The 26,891-nt window shown below is 43.5% G+C and overlaps 3 protein-coding genes across 3 annotated transcripts in view; 1 reads left to right on the top strand and 2 right to left on the bottom strand.

The window, feature by feature from the left end:
• Positions 1–2,840: 2,840 nt before the first annotated feature.
• FBXO42 (F-box protein 42) overlaps positions 2,841–26,891 on the top strand; it is an 88,848-nt gene continuing 64,797 nt past the window's right edge. The window contains exon 1 of the mRNA XM_080655293.1: positions 2,841–3,065. The gene's annotated coding sequence lies outside the window, so the exon portion shown is untranslated. The remainder of the gene's footprint in view (positions 3,066–26,891) is intronic.
• LOC308241712 (small ribosomal subunit protein uS15-like) lies at positions 13,486–14,106 on the bottom strand (the record flags this gene model as incomplete). Its single annotated transcript, XM_080655237.1, has 2 exons — positions 13,486–13,592; positions 13,806–14,106. 2 exons carry the CDS (start codon positions 14,104–14,106, stop codon positions 13,486–13,488), a joined length of 408 nt encoding a protein of 135 aa, XP_080511363.1.
• Positions 19,433–19,567, bottom strand: LOC308242182 (thymosin beta-4-like; the record flags this gene model as incomplete). Its single annotated transcript, XM_080656043.1, has 1 exon — positions 19,433–19,567. The coding sequence occupies one exon, from the start codon at positions 19,565–19,567 to the stop codon at positions 19,433–19,435; it is 135 nt and encodes a 44-aa protein (XP_080512169.1).

Here is a 26,891-nt window from a genome sequence, read left to right as displayed (position 1 = left end):
TGCTTATAGGTATAACAAAAATATAAGGATATTCATTGCTACTTTGTTTATAATCACAAAGACATGGAGACAAATTAAATGTTTATTACCAGAAGATTTGTTTTAAGGATATATGGTATCTCCATACAAAGGAATAGAATGCAATTAGTTAACAAAATTTAGATGGTTCTAAATATGCTGACATCAAATGACCTGAAGGACTGTACTTCAAAAAGAAAAAAAAAGCAAGGTACAGAATATTGTGTATAGTTTGCTGCTACTTTATGAGTATTTATTTATATGTGTTTGTGTATGCATGTCTGGAAAGATACCAGGAATTTGTAACAGTAGTCATCTCAGTGGAGGAAAGAAGTTTACCAGGTAGCTAGGGGATTGGGACATAATTTTTTTTAAAGTATTATTATTATTATTATTATTATTATTTTGTCCTGGCTGGTATAGCTCAGTTGGTTGGATGTCATCCTGTAAACTAAAATTTGCTGGTTCCATTCCTGGTCAGGGCACATGCCTGGATTGTGGGCTCAATTCCCTGGAGGGGCTGTGGAGGAAGCAGCTGATCGATTATTCTCTCTCATCATTGATGTTTCTGTCTCTCTCTTCCTCTCAGAAATCAATAAAAATGTACTTTCAAAAAAAAGGAGGTATTTCTTTGCTCCTGATTATCGCACTGATAGCACCGTGGAATGTCTGTAAGTATGTTTTTATAATTCTGTGTAAAGTTTGTGTAAAGACAAATGAAACCAGTCCATGGCTCATGATGGAATTCAGAAGAAATTAGGAGGGAGGTGGAATGAGGGTCTGTTCCCTGCAGGCCAGTCTGGTGCTCAGACTTTTAGACTCACTGTATGTTGCCACTGCCAACACAAGAACAAAGCATGTGACTTATCAATGCGTAGCGTGACATCATTAAAGACTCATGCAAGCCTCGGAGCCTAGACCCAGAAGCTCAGAGAGCCTCACCTCGCCTCAGGGCCTAGCCTGGCCAGCGAGGACAACCTGGACTAGAGCCTGGCCTAACTGATGGAGGACAGCCTGTCCTCGGAGTTTAGCCTAGCCTGGAAGCCACAGAGCCTAGTCTCGGGGTCTCAGAGAGCCAAGCCTAGTTGATCTTTGGGGCCTCGGAGAGCTGAGCCTAACCTTGGAACTTAGCCTAACCAAGCAAGGACATCCTGACCTCGGAGCTTTGCCTAACCTCTGAACCTAGACTAGCCTCTGAACCCAGCTTTGCCTCTCAGTAGACTGTAGGGGCCCTTTGTGAGGGCAGCAATTTTTAAAATTTCATTTATCACATATCACATGTGATACTATATGTATCACATGGTTTGGCACTTTGTAGGTGCTCACTAAATATTTGACTGCCTGCCCTCTTAGTTGTTAAATTCCCAGTTCATGCATTCATTCATTAAATATTTAGTGATTCCCTACTGTGTGTCAATTCCCTACAATTGATTCCCTACTTAGTGATTCTCTATAGTAGGTGATAAAATAATGAAGAAAACAGACAAAAATTCCTGCTGTCTTTGATCTAGGACAGTGGTTGGCAAACTCATTAGTCAACAGAGCCAAATATCAACAGTACAACGTTTGAAATTTCTTTTGAGAGCCAAAGTTTTTAAACTTAAACTATATAGGTAGGTACATTGTTATTAACTTAATTAGGGTACTCCTAAGCTGGCCTTTGCTAAAAACGTGGTATTTTGTGGAAGAGCCACACTCAAGGGGCCAAAGAGCCGCATGTGGCTCGCGAGCCGCGGTTTTGCCGACCTACTGATCTAGGAGATTCAGGATGAAGTGGTTCAGTATTTGAACCTGATTTAACATGACCCAGCAGTTCCAAGCCTAACTGGGGTCAGAATCCCTAGGGAGCTTTAGAAAAAGTGTGAGGCAGGTTCTAAGATGGGCCCTAGAACCAACATTGTTACAAGGAAGCACTTAATAGCTGGTCCAGTGTTTGTAACATTGAGCTCTATATTAGGGGTGATGGGACTGGTCACACAGATCTAGTGATTTCTAGAGTTAGGATGACTCAAGTCTGCTCATTAGTGCAATGCTCTCCCAATTTGAGAGGGCACTTGGGTTCTGATCCAGCCCGGTGTCCCAAGAGATATCCCAGAAGGTCCATTTTATCCCAGGGTGGTGGGCTGGCACCTCAAGGTTCCTTTGGTTTTCGGAGCAAGGGCTTCTGTATCTCTGGCATTTCCTTGGACCACTTGTTGCCCCGATGGATTCATGAAGATTCTCACCTACACACCTGATTGCTACCGAGGAAGGGGGATTTTGCTGGACCTTGCTGTCTGGCCTGGGGATAGCGATAGTGGAAAGTACAAGGCGCTTGAGAACCAGATAAGCCTGAGTTCAAATCCTATCCTGCCTCCTGTCCCTTAAGGGGTGTGGCCTTGGGAAAAGGAGGTATTTCTTTGCGCCTGTTTACTCATCTGAAAAAATGGAGTTAGTCACAAGTCACACAGTGGTGGTTATATTTAAGGGAGGCTTCGCTTTCACAACGAAGGAACTGAATTTCCCTCCAGTTAACATCCAATAGCACGTCCAACTTCTACATCTGGCCCCCAGGCGTACAAATGGGTTAATTCTTGCCAAACATCACGGTCTCAAGCCAGTTGCCCCAGGCATTGAGAAGAGCGGTGGGTGCTGACCTGGGGTAGGTGAGACCCCAGGAAGAAGGACGCGGAAGCTCGACTTTTCTTCGCTCCAACTGCGCACCGCTAAGCTGGTTCCATTCCCAGGAGATCCTCAGCCCGGGCCACGCCTCTTTCCCAAACGGCCCCGCCCCAGCCGCCGACGTGTGTGCGCGCGCGTGTCCTCCGCGCTAGGCCCCGCGCATGCGCACTCCGCGCTGTCTTCTCCCGGCCAGAGCAGCCCCGGCGGCGGCGTTTGAGTGGAGGAAGATGGCGGCTCCGGGCGGCTCGGGGTCCGGCCCGTTGTGAGAAACCCTGAGTGCGGCAAGCACGGCCTGAGGCGGAGCGCCTCTGCTCTGGCCCTGCCCGGGCTCCCTCACCGCTGTCGTCAGCGGAGCTAACCCGAGAGCGTGGCGCGGGCTGGGCCAGGTGAGGTCTCTCCCCTCCCGGGGCCGCGGCAGGGAGCTGGCGCCTCCTGCCCTTTATGCCCGGGGCCCGCAGCGGGCAGTGGGCACGGCTCTGCTTCCCGCGCGGTGGTCGGTGCCGGCTGGACGGGAGACCTTGCAGTCGTCATCGTCGGCCTCTCTGGGTTAGGCGAGGAGGGGGAGAGCCCCTTTCCTCCAGCCATTGGGATGGGAGTGAACCCGGCCCCTTTCCTCCAGGGCGGTTCTCCCCGTCCCCGGGGCCACTACAGGGTGTGTGACCTGGGCCAGGATGGCTGTAGGGACGACAGGTAATCTTTTCCCACCCCCGAATCTTGAACGCCATGCCCGAGAAGCCAGAGTCCGTGCCCTCCCAAATTGGGGCTGCGGCGAGGGGCCAGCATCGCTGAGGCTGCAGCTGCGAAGGGAAGGTTTTGGAATTGGCCTAAAAAAATAAAACACAAGCACCTACCCCTTAGCTTCCCGAGTATGTCCCTCCCCACCCCCAGCGACGTGCGGGCTGTGGGTCTCCGTGGTTGAGATAGCAATCCACGTTGTGACAGGGGAAGCCCTCTGCTGAGAGTCGTCTGGGCACTGGAAACGGTGGAGGGTGGGAATGGATTTGTAAACGAATTAAAAAAAAAAAAAAAAAAAAGGTCTTCATAGTCCCTGCAGAGTAACTTCCGTGCTAATGAAGTCCTCGCTCAATTGAAACCTTTGGATTGTTAAGATTCGGAAGAACCCGTTGCGTGTTGTCTGTAAAATCTCCCGAATTTTACTAGGAAAAGAAAAGCTTCGTTTCTTAATTGCCACGCTTTTGGACTTTTCTATGGTAGGATTCTGATTGCGCTGGATGAATATTCAGACCCATTACCGGTCCTCACTTGCCGGCAGGGTCCTTGTTCTATGCTTGTTCTTTTTTGAGAACAACTTTTGGTTGTTCAAATGCTAATTTAAAAGGCTGATGTAGTTTTTCTCAGGGAAGTTGGTTTGACGTCTTGTGGTCTTTTTCTTGAGGGATGATGTGGCCTCAGTTGGAATTGTGCTGTGGGGGATGATGAAGGGGATGGCTTTGGGTTGGACACTCCAAATACCTTTTGTAACTTAAGTGTGTTTTGCTGTGCTTAAAATGATGACGTCATGTGGAAAGGATAATTTAAGAGGAAGTGCCATCATTTGGATTTGAACATTCAAAATTTGCTCTGTAACTTTTACAGTGAATAATGATGCTCTGTGTCAAGTTTCTAACTTTGAGTCTATTCATCTGTTTAATCTGATTGGGTATCCTTTCATTTGTATGTAGTTATTTTATACCCTCTGACTGCTTTCGACATGCCTGGTATACATATATTACTCAATCTACATTGATCCAGGGGTGTTTTGTCTATTTTATAAAGCTTTTAATTGTTAAAATGACAACTGTTAGCTTAATATCAGTGATTTTACCTTTTCTTAAAGCCATCTCCGGATTTTCTTAGTGCCTTTGCTAAGGACATAAACCTGAACCAACAACTTCTCCATCTTAGAAAATTGGAGAGTCACTCTCTATTTCAATTTGCTAATAATAAAGAGTCATGAAATTAATGCAGTAAAACATCCTGGTGGTTTGACATTATGCTTCTTGGCATAATGTGTTGCATTGTTGTGCTAAATCATCATCAGGTATTGATGCAACTTCATGACAACCATGACATCATTCACTCTCCAGCATTTTGCCTTTTGTAATTTCTTCCCTTCTCAAAAAGAACAGGGTCAGGAAAAATAGCTTAGGATGCTTCTTAATGTCTGGTTTCTAGAAGACCCTTCCTTAAACACTACTTTATGTAGTTAAAACCCTTCTGTAAAATTTGAAGCTGTGTGATTCCTACCTGTGGTGAAGAGCCAGCACAGAACATGCTAGCAAATCCTCTGGGTTTTACAAGAATATTGGAAGTCCCAAGGAGATGTCATCACAATGGTGAATAAACGTGATTATCTTTGTGGTCTCAGGGTTGTGTAGGTCAGTGAATTAACAACTCTTTATAAAAACAAAAGCCATTTGGTTAAATAATGCCCTTCCCACTTCACAAGATTGTTTTGTGGCTCAAAAAAGGTAATGTTTGTAAAACTGCTTTGTAAAATAAAAGGCAAATGTAAGATTGATTATTCAATAATCAGTGTTATGAAAACACCTATCTAGGGCCCTCTGTGTGCTGGGCATTTAGGAAAGTAGGTACTAATGATTCTAAGACCATATAGCTTTTGGTCTTAGGTTGCCCAGTCTAGTTGGTGAGCCAGACAAGGAAACCAGTAAGGTACTGTATATCTTCTCTATATATCTATCTTATCATTCATATATGTGTGTGTGTGTGTGTGTGTATGTATGTGTGTGTGTGTGTGTGTGTGTGTGTATATATATATAATATGTAAGTTGACCGGACAACGGAACGACTGGTCAGCTATGACGCGCACTGACCACCAGGGGGCAGACACTCAATGCAGGAGCTGCCCCCAGCCCACAGGCCCTAATTGCCCAGTGGGGAACTGGGAACGGGGGTGGGTGGCAGCAGTTGCAGGTGGCACTGGGCCTGATTGCCCTGCCAGTCGCCCCATACACAGAGGGCAAGTGGTGGTGGCGGTGTGGGGGCAGGGAGATCAGCCCTGATTGCAGGCCAGGCATAGGGACCCTACCCGTGCACGAATTTCGTGCGCTGGGCCTCTAGTTCTAGTATAAGGAGTGCCCTGAATCCAACCCACCAAGGATTCCCAGTGCCTTTCCTATTCTGCAGAAAAATCTGCCTTTTGTAAGTGATTTGCTTTTTATAAAAAACTTTTAAAAAATTATATCATTTTCTCCTTTTATTCATTCACTGCCATGACACTTCCCACACAGTATGCTCCAGTTATGGTTTCTGCATTCTCAAAAATCCAGAAGTCTTGCGAGAACCTTTCTGAGAGTGAGTCATACACTCAGGCAACTAACACAAACATTGCAGTTGCAATTAAAATATCTCAGATTATTGAATGGTGTTACCTTAGAGTGATGATGCTTTTGTTTTTGTTTTATAAACTGGCATAAGAAACACTGTATGATTTTAATTTGATCACATTTAATGTTTAGTTGTCACTCAGAATGTTGACTGTAAGTTGACTGTCTCCTCCCAATAGTAAGTAAAATAAGTAAAAGTTGGGTGAAATTGACCGCTTAAGCCAGAGCTATATTAAACTATTTTATAGAATCTGTGTGAATTGAAGCCGAGTATCTCTGATAATGAACTTCTGTATCTCATTACAAGTTTTTCATCTTAGTGCTGTGGTAGTTTTATAACTAATTTTCATCTTGTTGCCTACATTGCAAAAGTATTTTATGAGTTTTTGGATTGAATGAAATCTTTAAGTGATGTGTTTTAGTTGAACATTTACAAACTGTGTCTTAACTGAACATGGATGCTTAATTGTTATGTTTGACAGAAAAGTGCAGGGGATGTGTTTGTTCATTTTCTATAGTATGAGGTTGTTAACATGTTGAAGGATATGAGTTACATATAAGTAACTTAAAAATTGCCCAGTATACCTTAGCTGGTTTGGTTCAGTGGATAGAGTGTCAACCTGTGGACTGAAGAGTCGCAGGTTCGATTCTGGTCAAGGGTACGTACCTCGGTTGCAGGCTCTTCCCTGGCTTGGGCCCTGGTCAGGGTGCATGTAGGAGGCAACTGATCAATGTGTTTCTCTCACATTGATGTTTCTCTCTGTCTTCCACTCTCTCTAAAATCAATGGAAAAATATCCTCAGGTGAAGATTAAAAGAAAAAAAAATGCCCAATATATGCTCATCATACAGCCTATTTTTAAGTTGTTTCTTGTGATGATATTCTAAACTAGAGGCCTGGTGCATGAAATTTTGCACTGGAGGGCAGGAGGAAGTCTCTCAGCCCGCCTGCATCCTCTCGCAACCCAGGACCCCTCAGGGGATGCCGGGCCTAAACCAGCAGTTGGACATCCCTCTTGCAATCTGGGATGCTGCATGTACTAGTGACCATACTTTTCGTACAGGTGAAAGGCATCTTGCTATTGTATGGGTAGCTACGTTTTTTTGCCCTGATTATAAAAAGTAGTGCATAACATAATTCTTCTGAGGCAGTAGTACCATTTTCCCCATCTTATGGGTGGAAAAACTAAAGCAGAGAGAAGTTAAGTAATTGGCTTTGTCACACAGTTTTAAGTGTCAGAATCAGAGCTGACCAAAAAATGTGCAAGCCAGAGTCCATGCATGTCATTGCTGCATCATCCTGTTTTTTTCAATGTTAAGAGTAGCCTTGCCAGGTTTTAATTTTTAAATCTAAGAGACTGTTCCCAATATATAGGGTAGGGTCCCTAGGCCTGGCCGGCGATCAGGGCCATCTGTGGGGCGACTGGTGATCCCCTCCCCCCACACCCCACTGGCACCTGCCTTGGCCGGCCTCGCCCCCCCAACCACCGCCTTGGTCGCCTCCCTCTTGGCTGGGGCAGCTCCTGCATTGAGCATCTGCTCCCTGGTGGTCAGTGTACATCATAGCGACCTGTCGTTCCGCTGTTCAATTGACTTGCATATTAGGGTTTTATTATATACTAGAGGCCCGATGCACTAAGATTCGTGCAAGAATGGGCCTTCCTTCCCCTGGCTGCCGACACTGCCTTCGCTCTGGCCAGAGCTGCCTTTTGGCTCCACCCGGAGCCGCCTTTCTGCCTTCCCACACTGCCCAGAGGCCCAGAGCAGCTGGAGTGGTGCGGAAGGCCTGCAAGTGTAGGGGCAAGTGTCCCACCCTGCCCTGGCCACTTGGCACCTGTTTATGCAAATCAACCCACCATCTTTGTTGGGTTAATTTGCATACTCACTCCTGATTGGCTGATGGGCATCACGAAGGTACGGTCAATTAACATGTTGCTCTTTTATTAGTGTAGATGTCTTGTAAAATTATGTTTAATTTTGCCTTTCCTTACTCATGCATCTGTTGGAAAGCACGTTTGCTTTTTTTTTTTTTGGTCTTTATCTAAGGATACATTTTTATTGATTTTATTTTATTTTTTATTTATTTATTTTATTTTTTTATTTTTTATTTTTTACATTTTTTTAAATTGTTTGAAGTATTAAAAATAGTAGTACATATGTCTCTTTTTTTCCCCCATTGACCTCCCCCCACCCTCCCCTTCCCCACAGTACATGCCTTTGCCTGCCCCCCCCCCCCCAAGTGTCTTTTATCCATTGGTTATGCTTATATGCATGCGTACAAGTCCTTCGGTTGATCTCTTACAGCCCCCCTCCCCCCCATTTTTATTGATTTTAGAGAGAGTGGGAGGGAGGGAGAGAGAGAAACAAACATAGATGTTAGAGAGAAACATTGATCGTATGCCTCTCCTATGCTCCCCAAATGGGGATTGAACCCGCAACCTTTTGGTATATGGGGTGATGCTCCAACCAACTGAGTCACCCAGACAGGGCAGCGCATTTGCTTTTAATTCTGATTTTTCTCTATTAAATTTCTACTTTTTATTTTTTTATTGATTGATTTTAGAGAGAGAGAGACAGAGATAAACATAAATTTGTTGTTCCACTTATGAACTCATTGGTTTATTCTTGTATGTATCCTGACTGTGGATTGAGCCTGTAACCTTGGCGTATCGGGATGATGCTCTACTTTTTAATTTGTAAAGTTTCTTCCAAGTTTTTATTTTTTTCCAGTGTTGCTGTCTGTGTTTTGCTTCAAAGATGGAAGTTTCTTGTGGTGCTATGATTCTTGTTTATATATATAAAACTGATAAATGTGCAGATATCCTATATAATAAAGAGCTAATATGCAAATGGTCATCACGTCAGTCTCACCTTAACGGCTCAGACACTCAACACTGGGGAGAGAGATATGGGGATCAGCCAGGCACAAATGAGCTCACTAGAGAGGAACGGTGACCAGTCAGGCACAAATGAGGTCGTGAGAGAGGAATGGGGACCAGCCAGGCTGTGGCCTGGGAGAGGGACAAGCCGCCCACCCCGCAGTCTCAGGTGCCTGCGCCTGCAGCCCAGGAGAAGGACAAGTTGCCCATCCCACGGTCCCGGGCACCTGCTGCTGCCGCCCGGGCAAAGCCGCCCACCCATGGTCCCCTGCAGCTGTGGCCCGGGAAAAGCCACCCACCCACGGTCCCCTGCGGCTGCAGCCAGCCCGGGCGAAGCCGGCTTGGGTCGTGGTTGCCTGTGGTTGGCCAGAGGGAGGGAAGCCCGGGTCCTGGGTGCCTGTGACCAGCCGGAGGAGGGAGTTTTGGATCCCGGGTGTGGGGCGAAGCAGAGGTAGTTAGGGGCGATCAGGACAGTAGGGGCAATCAGGCAGGCAGGCAGAGGTGGTTAGGGGCGGTCAGGCAGGCAGGCAGGCAAGCGGTTAGGAGCCAGCAGTTCTGGATTGCGAGAGGCCGTTGGACATCCCCCGAGGGGTCCCAGATTGGAGAGGGTGCAGGCCGGGCTGAGGGACATCCCCCCCCCCCCCCCCCCGCTCCCCATGCACGAATTTCGTGCACCGGGCCTCTATTATATAAAGCAATAGTTACTTCAGAAAAATGTTATTACTCTGGACAGTAACTTAGCTTAGACAGTAACTTATTTTCTCTTGTCTGTTGGTAATATATAGGTTTGAGGTAGTTCATTTAATTTCTATAAAGGTAAACAAGTTTTAGTTTTAGCTAATAATATTCCCTTAGAATATTTAATACTTAGGGTACTTTTTATTTCAACTACTTTAAGGAACTCACTAGTATGGCATACTTCTCCAAATTTTTGTTTCCTTCATTATTTTCACTTTAAATGTTTAACTTACGTTATGATTTAGAGAATAAGAAATCTTTTCCAGAATGAACCTTTTGTTGTATTGTTTTGAGAAAGATTAATGTTAGTTATGAATTCATAAATATAGTTTTACTAAATGTTGCCTCTTCTATCTGCTAGCTTTTCAGATGAAAGTCAAAGGAAAGTGGAATTTATTCTTGTATCTCAGTATTTCTTCTTAAAGTTTTTTTTTAAATTTTAAACTAGTTAGCCTTGCTGTTTCTTGCCCAAAAGCAACAGTGTCTTGGCTTGTCTTAGGATCAAGCAGTATTGTGTTTGCAAGACTGCTTTCTTAGCTTTCGCTGAGATATTTGGTAACATCTTTCTAAATAGATCCTTTGGTCTAGTGAAGATCAAACAAGCTGCTCTCTTCCTTATTAGTGAATCTAAAGTTTTATGTTCCTGTAGGTCTTTAAGATTCTATTTGTCTATCTTCCTCACCTCTCCTCTTTTTCTCAGTAAACGCAGTTCTCTCTTCCAAAAGCATGCTTAATAAATCATAATGACGGATGGGTTAGAATTTCAGATTTTATTTAACTTAAAAGTAACATAATGGTAATGAAATCTTGAAGACATTTTGCTAGGTGAAATAAGCCAGACACAAAAGAACAAATATTGTATGATTACACATACATGAGTTACCTAGAGTATTCCAATTCATGGAGACAGAAAGTAGAATGGTAGTTGCCAGGGGAGAGGAGGGAACAGGGAGTTAGTGTTTAATGGGTATGAAGTTTCAGCTTAGAATGATGACAAAGTTCTGAAGATGGTTCGTAGTGATGGTTGCACAACAATGGGAATGCACTTCATGCCACTGAACTGCATACCTAAAAATGATTAAAATGGCAAATTTTATGTTATGTGTATATTACCACAATTAAAAATTTTTTTTTAATTGATTTTAGAGAAGGAGAGAGGGATAGAAATATCAATGATGACAGAGGACCATTGATTGGCTGCCTCCTGCATGCTCCACACTGGGGATTTTGCCCTCAACCCAGGCATGTGCCCTGGCCAGGAATCGAACCATGACCTCCTGGTTCATAGGTCAACACTCAACCACTGAGCCACTCCAGCCAGGCACTTAACTTTTATTTATATCAATTAGCCTATGGTAAGATTGGTTTTGTTATACATTGTTTTGCTGAAGTCGCAGAACTTATCGATGATGTTAAGTGAGGATTTGCTATACTTTAGATTCTTATGGTTTGATGTTCCTCATGAGTTTTCTAAAGCATTACATAATCCCAAGTGTCTGTTTAGTTTTTCTTGCCTTTTTGTTTCATTGGTCCATTTATTCAAACATTTATTGAATTCTTTTATATGCTAGGCATGGTTCAAGGTATTAGAGATACAGTGGGCAAAATTAGGCAAGGTATCTAATTTCTATCTTAGTTTGAGATTGGAGAAAGCAGTTAATGAATGAACAAAATTTCATATAATAATGACTACAAATAAAACAAGGTGTGATAATGACATGGTGCAGAAAGGGAAGACTAATTACATTAATCACATTTTAACAATGGGGATACATTTTGAGAAATGCGTCATTAGGTGATTTTGTTGTGTGAACATCATAGAGTGTGCTTACATAAATTTAGATGGTATAGCCTACCACACACAGAGGCTATCCGGTATACTATCATCATATATGCATTCCATCCTTAACAGAAACATCATTATGCAGCACATGATTGTAATTGAGATTGGTTTAGAGAGGGCCTTAGTGAGAAGGTGATGTTCATGCTGAAAGATACAAGGTAGGATATTTAATGCTAAGTTTTGGGGACAGAAGGAATAGCAAGTGCAAAGGACTAAGTAGTAGGAACCAGGATCCAGTGGGGATTTCCAAATTGCATTCCGCTGTTATTTGTTTTTATTTATTTTTAAAAATATATATTTTGTTATTTTTAATATATTTTTATTGATTTCAGAGAGGAAGGGAGAGGGAGAGATAGAAACATAAATGATGAGAGAGAATCATTGATCAGCCGCTTCTTGCACACTCCCCACTGGGGATTGAGCTGTAACCCGGGCATGTGACCTGGTTCATAGGTCAATATTCAACCATTGAACCATACTGGTCGGGCTTGGCTGTTATTTAGATTGTACTTCTTAATGTAAAACAACTCTCCTTTCTTCCTTTTTTTTTTTCTTTCCCTCAATGACATTGACTTTAAAAAATATATATATTTTTTAATTGATTTTAGAGAGGAAGAGAGAAGGAGAGAGAGATAGAAACATCAATGATTAGAGAGGATCATTGATTGCTGCCTCCTGCACTCCCCCTACTGGGGATTGAGCCCTCAACTCGGGCATGTGCACTTGATCGGAATTGAACCTTCAGTCCACAGGCCGATGCTCTATCCATGGAGCCAAACTGGCTAGGGCAATGACATTGACTTTTTGAAGAGACCAGTCTGGTTCTCTGGTAGACTTTTTTGACATTCATGATTTGTCTCAATGTTTTCTTGTGTTATTTAACTCCATCCCTTATCCCTTTTTAAGATAAGACTAAAGTCTTAATTATATTCATACTAGAGGCCCGGTGCACAAAATTTGTGCATGGAGGGGGCGTTCCTCAGCCCGGCCTGCAACGACGCCAGCGTCCTGCGCCCCAGCCTCTGACCAGAGACCCCTCCCTCCCTCCGCGCGGCCAGGACGTGGGACGCTGGGCTCGCATCGCCATCTTTGTGACGGAGTGATGGTTAATTTGCATATTACCCTTTTATTAGATAGGAATTTGCAATCTTTTGTGACACTGTGTACTCATGATGTCAGATTTTTTACACTATAATTTGATGACTTGGTTAATGTCAAAGTCCTAGATCTTTGCATTGTAAATGTTTCCCTTTACACTTAGTTACAGCCGTTAGTCTTTTACACTTAGATAAAGCCATTAGTCTTTTTGACTCTGACCTTTGGCCACTATAAGTCTCTTCTTCAAGCTGGTGTGTCTTTTTGACATGCCCCCATTGGTCTTTGGGTTGTTTTCTGTCACAACAAGATATCTCAGATTCACCTTGTACTCTCCCCATCCTTGACCTGAAATCAGTCATTTTCTTAGGAAGACCAAGTTGTTTTTTACAGGGAATTCCATTAGAAACCAAGCTCATTGCTGCTAGGTCTTTATTATTTTTAGATACGTTCAGTGGGCAGAGCTAGAAAAGATGTTTTTTAGAAATCAGAACTTCATATTGAGATTTCCAATTTAAAATGTTTATTGATTTTTAGAGAGGGAGAGAGGTAGAAACATCGATGAGAGAAAAACGTCTACCAGCTGCCTCCTCTATGCCCCCTACTGGGGATCAAGCCTGCAATCTGGGCATGTGCCCTGACCAACAATCAAAACAGTGACCTCTTGGATCATGGGTTGATGCTCAAATACTGAGCCACACTGGCCAGGCTTGATATTTCCAGTTTAATTTGAACATATTGCAGGGTGTTGTTGTTTTTTTCCTTTATATTTATATTTGTCTCTCTTTCCTGAAACTGAAAATCTTTTTTTTTTTTTAATGATTTTATTGCTTGAGTACATAGATATTTTATGCAACCAGCGCAGTGGCTGTGGATGACTTGGATTTCCAGTTGTGGGGGAGGACTCATTTGGTCTTACAATATTGAGCCAACCGGTGAATATGGCTCTCGATCAGAATCAGATGGAATTTAGCATCCTTATCCTTTCTGTTCCTCTCAAGATGCTTTCGAACTGTAACAACTTTTTTTTTTTTAACACATTTTATTGATTTTTTACAGAGAGGAAGGGAGAGGGATAGAGAGCCAGAAACATCGATGAGAGAGGAACATCAATCAGCTGCCTCCTGCACACCCTCCACCGGGGATGTGCCAGCAACCAAGGTACATGCCCTTGACCAGAATCGAACCTGGGACCCTTGAGTCCGCAGGCCAACGCTCTATCCACCGAGCCAAACCTGCCAGGGTGTGACAACTTTCTTAATTAAATGGTAGAGATCCTCAGGAAGATCAGGAGCAAGTTTTTTAGTCTTAAGAATTCTCAAGATCTTATTGCCTGTCACAAAACGTACTTGTGCAACACCATGTGCGTCTCTCAGGATTACACCGATTTGTGAGGGAGTCAGGCCCTTCTTGGCCAGTTCGTAGATCTGCTCCTTCTCATTGTCAGATGTCAATTTCAGCCAGGTGGGGACGCTGGGGCAGTAGGGCAGAGCTGATTGGGACAGGCCCTTCCTGGGAGTGTGCATGCGACCTATGATGGCGGCATACTGGCACTGGAAAAGAGATAAACTGAAAATCTTGACTTTTAGTACTGTTCGCATTTATTTGCTTTATCCTACAGAATACATAAATGCTGTCTTGTGTGTGTGTGTTTTTATTAATCCTCACCCGAGGATATTTTTCCATTGATTTTTAGAGAGATTGGAAGGGAGAGGGAGAGACAGAAACAACGCTGTGAGAGAGACACATCGATTGGTTGCCTCCTGCACGCACCCCAACCAGGTCCCGGAAATCTGCAACCAAGGTACATGCCTTTGACTGGAATCGAACCTGGGACCCTTCAGTCCACAGGCTGATGCTCTATTCACTGAACCAAACCAACTAGGGCAGTGTTGTTGTTTTTATTAACTTGAGGGAGAGAGAGACAGAGAAAAATATCGACTTGTTGTTCCACTTACTTATGTATTCATTGTTGTTTCTTGTATGTGCTCTAACCAGGGATCGAACCCACAACCTTGGCATATTGGGACAATGCTCCAACCAACTGAGCCACCTGCCTAAGGTCTTCGCAGGATATTTTTGTGTCAGTGTGGAAGCTGACTCCATGTGCAAACAGAAATTTGAAATCCCAATTGTGGGATTGCAGAGTACTTTGAATTCTACTTCCTGAAAAATCATTTTCGTCATGTTTCTCATTTCTCACATTCCTAGAGACTTCAAAAACATTGATGGGGCAAGAGACTGGAGTCAGGAAAGTTAGATTTTAGATAGGTCTTTTGCTACACTACTTCAAATGTGGATAACAATGACAAGCATCCTAGCAGGGGGCATCACAATAAAGGGAATGACATTTTGAAGAATGAGCTAACGGGGGAAAGTGATACTGTATGCAAGATACCATGTAATGGAACATGTTATAGTTACTTTGTTGATGATTTTAAATTCATTTCAGTGACTGATTTATGCTATCTCTTTTTTAAAAACGGAGCCAAAGAATTGGGTTCATATTCTGGTTCCTCTTCTTTTTACAAAGCTATGTAATCATAAGCAAATTAATTTATCTGAGCCCCATTATTTTCATCTGTAAAATATAATTGATAATATGTCCCTGATAGAGTTGAGGTAGGATTAAATGAGTTAATGCACCTGCCACATACCCTCAATACCTTTTTTTTTTTTTTATTGCCCTTTTTTTTGGGTTATCGTTTATCTTGGTTTATCTTCTCTCCTAAATTGTTTTCTCTCCTGGTTTACCCTCTTTCCTGATTACCTTCTCTCCTGATTATCCTTCCTCCTGGATTATCATCTCTGCTGAATTAGCTTCTCTGCTTGATTAGCCCCTTTCCCTGTTTTCCCTCTCTTCTGGATCATACTCTCTCTAAGACTACAGTCTCTCCTGGATAACACTCTCTGCTGGATTGTTTTTTTTTTTTTTTTAAATAAATCTTTATTCAGATTATTACAATTGTTTCTCCTTTTTCCCCCCATAGCTCCCCTCCACCCGGTTCCCCCCCCCCCACCTTCTGCCCTTACCTCCCCCCCACTGTCCTCATCCATGGGTGTATGATTTTTGTCCAGTCTCTTCCTGAACCCCCCCATACCCCTTTCCCCCTGAGAATTATCAGTCCACTCCCTTTCTATGCCCCTGATTCTATTATATTCACCAGTTTATTCTGTTCCTCAGGTTTTTAATTCACTTGATTTTTAGGTTCACTTGTTGATAGATATGTATTTGTTGTTCATAATTTTTATCTTTACTTTTTTCTTCTTCCTCTTCTTTAAGAATACCTTTCAGCATTTCATATAATACTGGTTTGGTGGTGATGAACTCCTTTAGCTTTTTCTTATCTGTGAAGCTCTTTATCTGCCCTTCAATTCTGAATGATAGCTCTGCTGGGTAGAGTAATCTTGGTTGTAGGTTCTTGCTATTCATCACTTTGAAAATTTCTTGCCACTCCCGTCTGGCCTGCATAGTTTCTGTTGAGAAATCAGCTGACAGTCATATGGGTGCTCCCTTGTAGGTAATTAACTGTTTTTCTCTTGCTGCTTTTAATATTCTCTCTTTGTCTTTTGCTCTTGGCATTTTAATTATGATGTGTCTTGGTGTGGTCCTCTTTGGATTCCTTTTGTTTGGGGTTCTGTGCGCTTCCTGGACTTGTAAATCTATTTCTTTCACCAGGTGGGGGAAGTTGTCGGTCATTATTTCTTCAAATAGGTTTTCAGTATCTTGCTCTCTCTCTTCTTCTGGCACCCCCATAATTCTGATGTTGGTACGCTTGAAGTTGTCCCAGAGTCTTCTTACACTATCTTCAACTTTTTGGATTTTTTTTTCTTTTTGCTTTTTCGGTTGAGTGTTTTTTGCTTCTTTGTATTTCAATTCTTTGACTTGATTCTTGTGTTCCTTTAGTCTGTTGTTGGGTCTCTGTATAATATTTTTTATTTCAGTCAGTGTATGTTTAATTTCTAGTTGGTCCTTTTTCATATCTTCGAGGGTCTCGTTATATTTATCGGCCTTTTCTAGGATATTCTTGAAAAGCCTTATAACCGTGGTTTTGAATTCTATATCCAGTCGTTTGTTTTCCTCCATTTCTTTTGTTTGTGATCTGTTTCTTTGACGCCGCATTTTCACTGCTTCCCTGAGTTGGTAGGGTAGATTTGTGTGCTAGGTTTCCTATATGGCCCAGTGCGTCGGCCTCCCCAGTTAACCTGAGGTGGACACTCTTGGTGCACCCCTTTGTGGACTGTGTGTACAGCCTTGTAGTTAAGTCTTGATTGTTGTTGATATCACTAGGAGGAATTGACCTCCAGGCCAGTCGGCTGTAAGGATCAGCTGTGTCTACGCTGGGAGAAGTTCGGTGTTGGAGACAGCCTTATAGGATTAGACTTGCCAAATTGCAATAGCCTCTGTGCTCAGCTTGGATGGGGTGGAGTCTCAGGGCGGAGCAGACAGTCTTGGCTTCCAGTCAGCCTTGCCCTTACACGCGTGCGCGCCTGCAGACCTTTGCCTTCCCCGGCTCCCGAGTCTTCGCCCGAGAGTCCCGATTCCCCCCACAAGAGCGTGGGTCCTCAGGGGCTCGCCTGGAACTGGGGTTCACTGCAGTCAGAACTGGGGCTCAGTGCCGTCAGGAGCTTCTGACTCCCTTCTGCTAGGGAAAGCCTGTGGCAACCTCCGCAGCCTTTGTGCACACTAGCGCGCACGCCTCCGGAACCCTGCCTGCCGGGGCTCCCCCAGGTCTCCCCTGGGTTTCTGAGTCTCCGGGTGCCTTTCTCTCTACCTGACAGTCCAGACTCCCCCTGTATGAGCCTGGGTCCACGGGGTTTCGCCCAGGACTGGGGTTCAGTGCAGTCAGAACTGGGGTTCAGTGCGGTCGGGGGCTTCCTTCCCCCTTCCGCCAGAGAAAGTCAGCCAGGCTCTCAGCCGCCCTTCCCTCTGCGCGCACAAAGACCCTTTACCTCCAATTCTCTGTGAGCTTTTCTCTTTCCTTCTAGATGTAGAATTTTCACTCAGCCAGCTTTCCTGTGGTTCTGGATGGTGTCCGTTCTGTCTTTTAGTTGTAGTTTTGAAATTGTTGTGTGAGGCAGCAGTTTAGGTGCTTACCTATGCCGCCATCTTGGTTTCCCTCTGCTGGATTGTTTTCTCTCCTGGATACCCTCTCTCATAGATTACACTCTCTCTTGGATTATCCTGTCTCCTGGAATATTCTTCAGCCTAAATTACCCTCTCCTGTAATACACTCTTTCCTGGATTATTCTCTCAGCTGTATTACCTTTTTTCCTGGAATACTTTATATTCTGGATTACATGCTTTCCTGGATTATCCTCTTTGCTGGATTACCATTTCTTCCCTCAATACCTTTTGATTCTCTTTTACCATCTAGTGTTAACATCAGCTGCATTTTAATGGTTACTTAAGAACTTGGTACTCAAGAGTCCATGAACTGGCATCATTGGCATCACCAAATTTAGAATGCAGAAAGGTCCTACTACAGGCTTCATGAATCTGAATGTGTAGTTTAATGAGATTCACATTAAAATTTGAGAAGCATTGGAACCTTGAGATTTCCTCCTTTTTCATATGCATTCCTAATGACTTCGCTGTATTTCTTACCTTTAACAGCTAGGTTTTGCTGTGCACTGTTAAGCTGACACTATTTTAGATGAAATATGTGAGCTCCTGTTCAGAATAATACCTGCAGAAATATTTACATATTATTATTAAATAGTATTAAAAGTTAGGTTTACCTAGATTTTTTTTTATTGTGAATGGTTGATGAGTGCATAAAATATATGCATTTTAAAGAATAATTATAAGCCAACACCTGTGTAACTACCATCTGAGTCAAGAAAGAAAATATTGCTGGTGCCCCAGAGGTACTTTCGATGTACCCCTCTTTGATTACAACCATTTATTTCTCTTAGAAGTAACCACTGTTCTGTCTTTTGTGATAATATCCTTGGGGGGGTCCCTCAGCCCGGCCTGCACCCTCGGGGGATGTCTGACTGCCCCGGAGGCAGGTGAGGCTCCTGCCACCACCGCTGCTCTTGCCAGTCGGGTTTCTGGTGCACTAACCACCAGGGGGCAGCTCCTGTGTTGAGCGTCAGCCCCCTGGTGGTCAGTGCGTGTCATAGTGACTGGTCGTTCTGCCCTTCGGTCTATTTGCATATTAGCCTTTTATTATATAGGATACTAGAGGCCTGATGCAAGAAATTACAAAATTCGTGCAAGAGTAGGCCTTCCCCCAGCTGCTGGCACCAGCTTCCCTCTGGCACCCAGGACCTGGGCTTCCGTCCTGCATATTAAAAATTGTGCATTCCAATAATTAAAATCATTTTAACAACAACAGTCTGACTAAACTACGTTTTACAGCCTTTAGGACACCTTGGACCAGCTTGTTTTTTGTTTTTGTTTTTTTAATACGTTTTTATTGATTTTTAGAGAGAGGAAGGGAGAGGGAGAAACATCAATGGGCTGCCTTCCTCAGGCACCCGACTAGGTATCCAGCCTGCAACCTGGTCATGTGCCTTTACTGGGAATTGAACTGGTGACCTTTTGGTTCTCAGGATAATGCTCAACCAACTGAGCCACACCAGCCAGGGCTGGACCAGCTTGGTTTTTACTCTAGATTTGATTGTCTTTCCACCCAGCTTCTTCCTTCACCAACACGCAAGTTCTCTTCCTTTCCTGCCAGCCAGACAGGCAGATGGGAGTGGTAGGGTGCTGCTTTGTTGTCAATAGTTCTCTGATAACCTGATCCAACCTCCTTGCATCTTACAAAATTAAACAGATAATAAAAGTAAATAAGAAGGCAGTGCTTGTGGAATGTACAGTGCTTATTGGTGGTGTGTGCCTCATTACAGTTCGCCTGCTTGCTTCTCCTGCGCAATCGTTTCTTTTGAAGGCAGTGGATTTTTATCTTGTGTTTTTGTCTTCTTCAATTTCGACTTATCGAATTTCTCAATCTCAGCCATATTGTGTTTTTCAGACATGGTTGCCCAAGGAGATGTAGTAAGGAAAGAGAAAGCAAAAATGGAATTTGATTCCTAGCTGGTTTGGCTCAGTGGATAGAGCAGGCGTCCTCAAGCTATGGCCTGCGGGCCACATGCGGCCTGCCGAGGACATTTATCCGGCCCGCCGGGTGCCGCTGCCTGTCCTAATTAGCAGCCGACTCGTCCCGGGCCCACATTGTGCATAGGAATTTGTTCATAGTTTTTATTTTTTTATTTTATTTTATTTTATTTTATTTTTTTGTTTTTTTAAATATATTTTATTGATTTTTTACAGAGAGGAAAGGAGAGGGATAGAGAGTTAGAAACATTGATCAGCTGCTTCCTGCACTCCTCCTACTGGGGTTGTGCCCGCAACCAAGGTACATGCCCTTGACTGGAATCGAACCCGGGACCTTTCAGTCCGCAGGCTGATGCTCTATCCACTGAGCCAAACTGGTTTCGGCCATAGTTTTTTTTTTAAACTATAGTCCGGCCCTCCAACGGTCTGAGGGACTGTGAACTGGCCCCCTGTTTAAAAAGTTTGAGGACCCCTGGGATAGAGCATCAGCCTGGGGACTCAAAGGTCCTGGGTTTGATTCTGGTCAAGGGCACATGCCTGGGTTGCGGCTCGATCCCTAGTAGGGGGCATGCAGGAGGCAGCTGATCAGTGATTCTCATCATTGATGTTTCTATCTCTCCCTCTCCCTTCTTCTCTGAAATTAATAAAAATATATTTTTAAAAAATGTAATTTGAGGGACCACCTTCACATTTAGTGTATGAAATGATAGAGAAACCTCAAATTAGATTCTGTTTTACTAAGTCATTTTTGTGAATGTATTTTTTTGTTAACATACATATTTTTGTTTTCACTAACGACTTCCCTTATTTTTAAAGTCTAAAGTTAATGCAGCTATCTTTAAGCTGAAAGTGTGAAGTTTTTGAAGTGTATATTTAATGGAAGTATATTCGGTTGTACTGGAACTAATTTTTGGATAACTACTTCTGCTAAACCAGGAGAGGAGACTCAGGAATGTAAAAAACTGCCAACATCAATTCTGATTGGAAAACTTTGGAAAATTTAGTTCAGAATAGAAATAGGATAAATGGAAAAGATTTGGAGATTCTGTCTTTGCATATAATTGACTACATTTTGAAAAAATATATTTTATTGATTTTTATAGAGAGGAAGGGAGAAGGATAGAGTTAGAAACATCGATGAGAGAGAAACATTGATCAGCTGCCTCCTGCACACTCCCCACTGGGGATGTGCCCGCAACCAAGGTACATGACCTTGACCGGAATCAAACCTGGGGCCCTTGAGTCTGCAGGCCGACGCTCTATCCACTGAGCCAAACCTGTCAGGGCTACATTTTGATTATTATAAATTTGATATGTGTATACCAGAGTTTCAAGTTCGATCTGTGACTGTATAAATAAGTGGAACAGCAAACGGATGTTTCTCTCTTATAAATCAATGCATAAATAAATGGAACAACAAATAGATGTTTCTCTCTCAAATCAGTAAATAAAAATTAAAAACAAAATCCTACTTCTTTATACCCCATTTTTACCATCCCTCTTCTAGTTTTGTCTTTAGCCATCTGAACTCTGTGATTTTATTATTTTTTTAATTTTTCATATGAAGGTTCTGTGTGTTTTTTCATCAGAATATCTATGAGTTAACATTTAGGTTTTGTTGTTGGCTCTAAAATGAATTCATAAAGCTGTGTTTGCTTATTCACTCAGCAGCCTTTTGCTGAGGGCTTATATGGATGCAGGGAATAGAATTATTTTCTGTTGTGCCCTGAAGGGAGAGGAGGAGACATAGACTGCTTCAGTACAGTAGTCCCTCCTTATCTGTGGGTTTGCTTTCCTGCAGTTAATCAGAGTTCAAAAATATTAAATGGAAAATTGCAGAAATAAACAATTCATTAGTTTGAAATTGTAGAATGATGAAATCTCAAGCCATCCCACTCCATCCTGCCTGGAACATGAATTATCTCTTTGACCAGCATATCCACGCTGTAAATGCTCCATGCCCGTTAGTTTCTTAGTAGCCACCTCCATTATCAGATAACTGTCGTGATACCGCAGTGCTTGTGTTCTAACCCTTATTTTACTTAATAATAACCCCAAAGTGCAAGAAGTAACGATGCTGGCAATTTGGATATGACAGAGAGAAGCTGTAAAGTGCATCCTTTAAGGAAAAGGTGAGGATAGTACAAGAAGATGTTTTGAGAGATGGACCACACACGTAACTTTCATTACAGAATATTGTCATAATCTATTTCATTATTAGTTACTAGGGGCCCCGTGCATGAAATTCGAGCACTTGGGGGGGTGTCCCTCAGCCCGGATTGCGAGAGGGCACAGGCCAGGCCTTGGAACCCCACTGGTGCACAATTGGGGCCAGGGAGGGGCGCGGGAGGTTGGCCAGTTGGGGAGGGACTGTGGAAGGGCTTCAGGGCGTGTCCGGCCCATCTCGCTCAATCCTGATTAGCCGGACCCCAGCAGCAAGCTCACCTACTGGTCGGAGCATCTGCCCTCTGGTGGTCAGTGCATGTCATAGCGACTGGTTGACTGGTCGACTGTCTGCCCCCTGGTGTCAGTGCACATCATAGTGAGTGGTTGATACGTTTTGATTGGTTGAACGGACGACCAGACACTTAGCATACTAGGCTTTTATTATCTAGGATAGGATTAGAGGCCTGGTGCACGAATTTGTGCACGGGTGGGGTCTCTTGGGGTGGCCTGTGGGGATTGGGCGACAGCTCACGCCCCCAGCCTTGCAGCCTCAGCTCACGCCCCCAGCCTTGCAGCCCCACAGCCCCACCTGGCACCCTACTGTGGCCTCGTGCCGCCCCCTCACCTGCTTCACCATCCTGCCTGCGAGGCGATTGATCGGGGCTGGGCCCCCCGCCAGGCTCCCTCAGCGCCTGAGAACCAGGCAGTGGCCCTGCCCCCTGCTGCCACCGCTGGTCACCATCTGCAGGGCGATTGGCAGGGCGATCGGGCCCCTGCTCGCAGTGACCTTGGCCTGGTGCTGCCCGCTCACCTGCTCTACCATCCCACTACAGTCCGGCTCTCATGGAGGCTGGCAGCGCCTCCACTGCCGCCCTCTGCCAGAGCTGCGTTGCCGATGCCCACCATGTTCCGCGCCGCCCCCTGGTGGTCAGCGCACGTCATAGCGAGCGGTCGAACTCCCAGTTGAACGACTGCCTGAGGGGACAGTTTGCATATTAGGCTTTTATTATATTAATGATTGTTGTTAATCTCTTACTGTGCCTAACTTATAAAGTTTATCATAGGTATGTATGTATAGGAAAATACATCCTATCTAATAAAGAGGGAATATGCTAATTGACCATCACTCCGTCACAAAGATGGCTGCACCCACAGCTGAGGCCAAGTTCCCATAAGGAGCCTTAACAAACAATCCCCAGGGACCTGAGGCTATGCCCTCCTCTGCCCCTGTGGGGCTTGACAGGGGACCTCAGGCCGCGCCCTCACCCAGCAGGGCTTGACAAGGGACCTCAGGCCGCGCCCCTACCCGACAGGGCTTGACAGGGTACCTCAGGCCGTGCCCCCCGCCCTGGCATCAGGCTGGAGGACCTCAGGTCGCACCCCCCTGTCCCAGTTCCAGGCCAGGGGACCTGAGGCCACGCCCCCCCCCCGCCCAGCGAGGCTTAACGTGGGACCTCAAGTTGCGCTTCCTGTCCTGGTGCTGGGCTAGGGGACCTCAGGCTGCTCCCCCCGCCCCAGCGCCAGCACCAGGCTTGGGGACCTCAGGCCACGCCCCCCACCAGGTAGGGCTTGACAGGGGACTTCAGGCCGCGCCCCCTACCCCAGCATCGGGCCAGGGGACCTGAGGCTGTGCCCCCCTGCCTGGCTGTGCTTGACAGGGGACCTCAGGCCATGCCCCCCCACCCAGCGGGGCTTGATGGGGGACCTCAAGGCACCCCCCTCACCCTGGTCTGGGTTGGGGGACCTCAGGTTACGCCCCCTGCCCGGCAGGGCTTGACAAGGGTGGGACTGGCCGGGTCTGGATCTAGCCCAATGTGGGGGGCCGGCCGGGTCTGGTTCTCACGCGATATTGAGGTGCATGTGGGTGAGCGGAGACTTGACTCGGGGTCCCATGGTGTGCCCCAGACTCTGACAGGAGGAAGGTTTTCATATACATTTTAGTAATTTTCTTTCATCTCTGACACTTCTATTATAGAGAAAGGGCAAATAGCAATATAAAATTATTTCCTCTAATTAATCCCCTTTTAATGTGCACGAATTTCGTGCACCGGGTCACTAGTAGTATATATTGTATTTGATACTACCTGAGGTTTCAGGTATCCACTGGGGTCTTGGAATATATCCCCAGCAAATAAGGGGGGATGACTGTATAGTAATTGCTAGTATGCAGGCAGATACTTAGTATTGTGGGAGTATAGAGGAAGAGGTAGTTGTGCTCTGAACATTTCTGCTGCCGGATGCAGTCAATTTTGAGTTAATACAGTGTTACAGTATGGTTATTTGCCCCTTTTGCATTTTTCTTATTTTCTTTTTTTTAAAAATACATATATTGATTTCAGAGAAGAAGGGAGAGGGAGAGAGTGATAAAAATATCAGTGATGAGAGAGAATATCAGTGGATAGGGCGTCGGCCTGTGGACTGAAGGGTCCCAGGTTCAATTCCGGTCAAGGGCGCATGCCCTGGTTGTGGGCTCAATCCCCAGTGGGGGGCGTGCAGGAGGCAGCTGATCAATAACTCTCTCATCATCAATATTTCTCTCTCTCCCTCTCCCTTCCTCTCTGAAATCAATAAAAATATATTTTAAAAAATTATTAGAATCAGAATTTTTCTATACTTTGTTTATTAGTACAATTTTCTCTTTAAATATTCAAGCTTCCATAAAATATAAATTTGGATATTACAGTTACATTACACTTTTTCTACCAAATGAAACATTTTCCTGAACCTAGAATGTGTGGTTCCCCATATAGAATTTGCAGAACCTAGAATATCTCCATTGATGATTGAAAGCAGTACATTTTCCTTGACCATTTATGCTTAGCAATTCTTTGGCTGCTACATATGAATATAGAGAATGGTTCTGAGAATTGGTCCATTTCTGCTGCTACTCTGTAATAGTCATAAAGTGGTTTCATTTAATATCAACCATTGTAAAGAATGATAAAGTATACTAATGGGTAGTTTATGGAAATTATTTTTTTATTTCATTAAGGGGAATTTTAATTGCATAACACACTGATGAATTTAATCATTAAAAAAACCTGTTGCAGCCCTAGCTGGTTTGGTTCAGTGGAGAGAGCGTCAGCCTGGGGACTGACGGGTCCTAGGTTTGATTCCAGTCAAGGGCACGTATCTTGGTTGCAGGCTCGATCCCGGCCCTGGTCAGGGTGGATGTGGGCAGCAAGCAATCCATGTGTCTTTTTCACATTGATGTTTCTCTCTTTCTCTCCCTCTACTTTCCATTCTCTCTAAAAATCAATGGGAAAATATCCTTGGGTGAGGATTAAGAACAACAAAAAAAATTACTGCAGCTGATATCTGTTATTAAATTTGGAATGCTTTATAGAAACAGCTCTCTGAATTTGCTTGTCAAAATAGCTCACAGTTTTCTAATAGCAACAATAGTTATGCCAAATTATTCTATTTCTAGACTTTTTGTCAAAACATTGACTCGTGATCTAAGGAGTCTCAGATTATGAGCTTCTGTTAATGTAGATAAAATATTAAGTACTATGTGTGTGTAGTAAATCACTCGTGGAGTAAAAAATAGTTTTTACCTTTTGTCCTAAAGGTAATTCTGTAAGTGGCAAGGAATATCGGTACAAGAGACAGTAATTTAAAAATCTTTTATCTGTTTACCTTCTCCCACTTCATTCTCTGAAATCCTATTCTTCAAAGCTCAAATGCTTGCCTCTGTTTAACTTCCTTCTCATACTAGTTGGGAGCCATCTCTTTCTTTCCTGAACTGTTAAAGCTTCTCATTTTGTATCACACATCTGTCTTTGGCTCTAACTGGGCTACTCTCTTTGAGAGAAAATAGTGGCATATCTTCTTTTTGTAACTCCCATGGGAATCTAAGCACAGTATTTTCACATATAGCGGATGTTCCTTTGATGTTTGTTGAATGCCTGCAGTAAGGTAGAAATTTATATTTTACCATTTTCCACTTTTTTTATAACTTTTTCATTTGACTTAGTACAATGATGATAATAATAGTATATTAATCAGAAGGTTTGTTATCATCTTAGAGTGAATCATATTGTGGTCTTTAAATCCTCATTCAGCAGTTATTTATATTTTCAAGAGTAATATTTAATACTTTTAAACTCATGTCAGTGCTGCTGAGGTGAGTAATTTCATGAGTTTTTAATGGTATCTGTGCAAGGTTGCTGCTTTGCCCTGAAACTGCAGAAGTCCTCATGCTGAGGGGTGACTGGGTGCTTCCCATTCAATCCAGCCATGCATTCCTTAGTTGGGTCTGAGTGCTCTGTTTTACTGTCAGTAAGAAGTTCCCTTAATTGCATTTTTTAACTTTTTGAGATTGTGAATAAGTTTGATTGCATTTTAAATCTTCAGCTTCCTTTTAGGTAAGTAAAGTGTATTCTGATTTTCAGAAAGACGTGTTTACTCTAAGAGGCTTGTCAGATGTCCAGTTGTACAGAAATCACAGGCATGATTAATCAAATATTATACTAGGACTAGTAATTATTTTTAAGGGAAAAACAAAGTACTCTCATTTCCATCTTGAATTTCTTTGAATCCATTTTAACTCTTTACAACTTACTTCTTCTGAGTTCAGAGTAGTTTGTTGATATCTGCTATTTTTACAAAGTCTTTATGAAGTAGGTAGGGAACTTTCATTACTTAGGGATAAAGAGGTTTTCCTATCTTACTCTGTGTAACTTACCTTGGTCACATAACATTGCTGCTAGAAACAGTAGCCAAATCTCCTGGTTTCAGAATCTTAACCTTAATTTGTACTTAGAAGGATTTTCAAAACTGGTTTGAATTTAGTTGGATGTAGTATAGTAATTTTTCAAAGAAAAAAATACTATTGGGCCTAATAATTGGTTTCTTCAATACCATTCCTCTTGAATTAGCAAGGGGTCATTGGGTGTGGTATGGGTCATGAGTCTGGCAGCAGACTCTCAGGCCAGCCAGTGTACACCTTAAAAGGTCAAAATTCAAGGAACCATAGAAGTATACTCATTCTGACCAATAAAATATCTTGACAACATCCAGTGACATATAAGGGTAGGATCTGCTATTTCCTGGATGTACTAATGATGTCATTTCTAT

The sequence above is a fragment of the Plecotus auritus genome, assembly GCF_963455305.1.
Source record: "Plecotus auritus genome assembly, chromosome: 2".
Lineage (NCBI taxonomy): Eukaryota > Metazoa > Chordata > Mammalia > Chiroptera > Vespertilionidae > Plecotus > Plecotus auritus.
The sequence above is the reverse complement of the archived record's forward strand: the minus strand, read 5'-3'. Positions and strand labels throughout refer to the sequence as shown.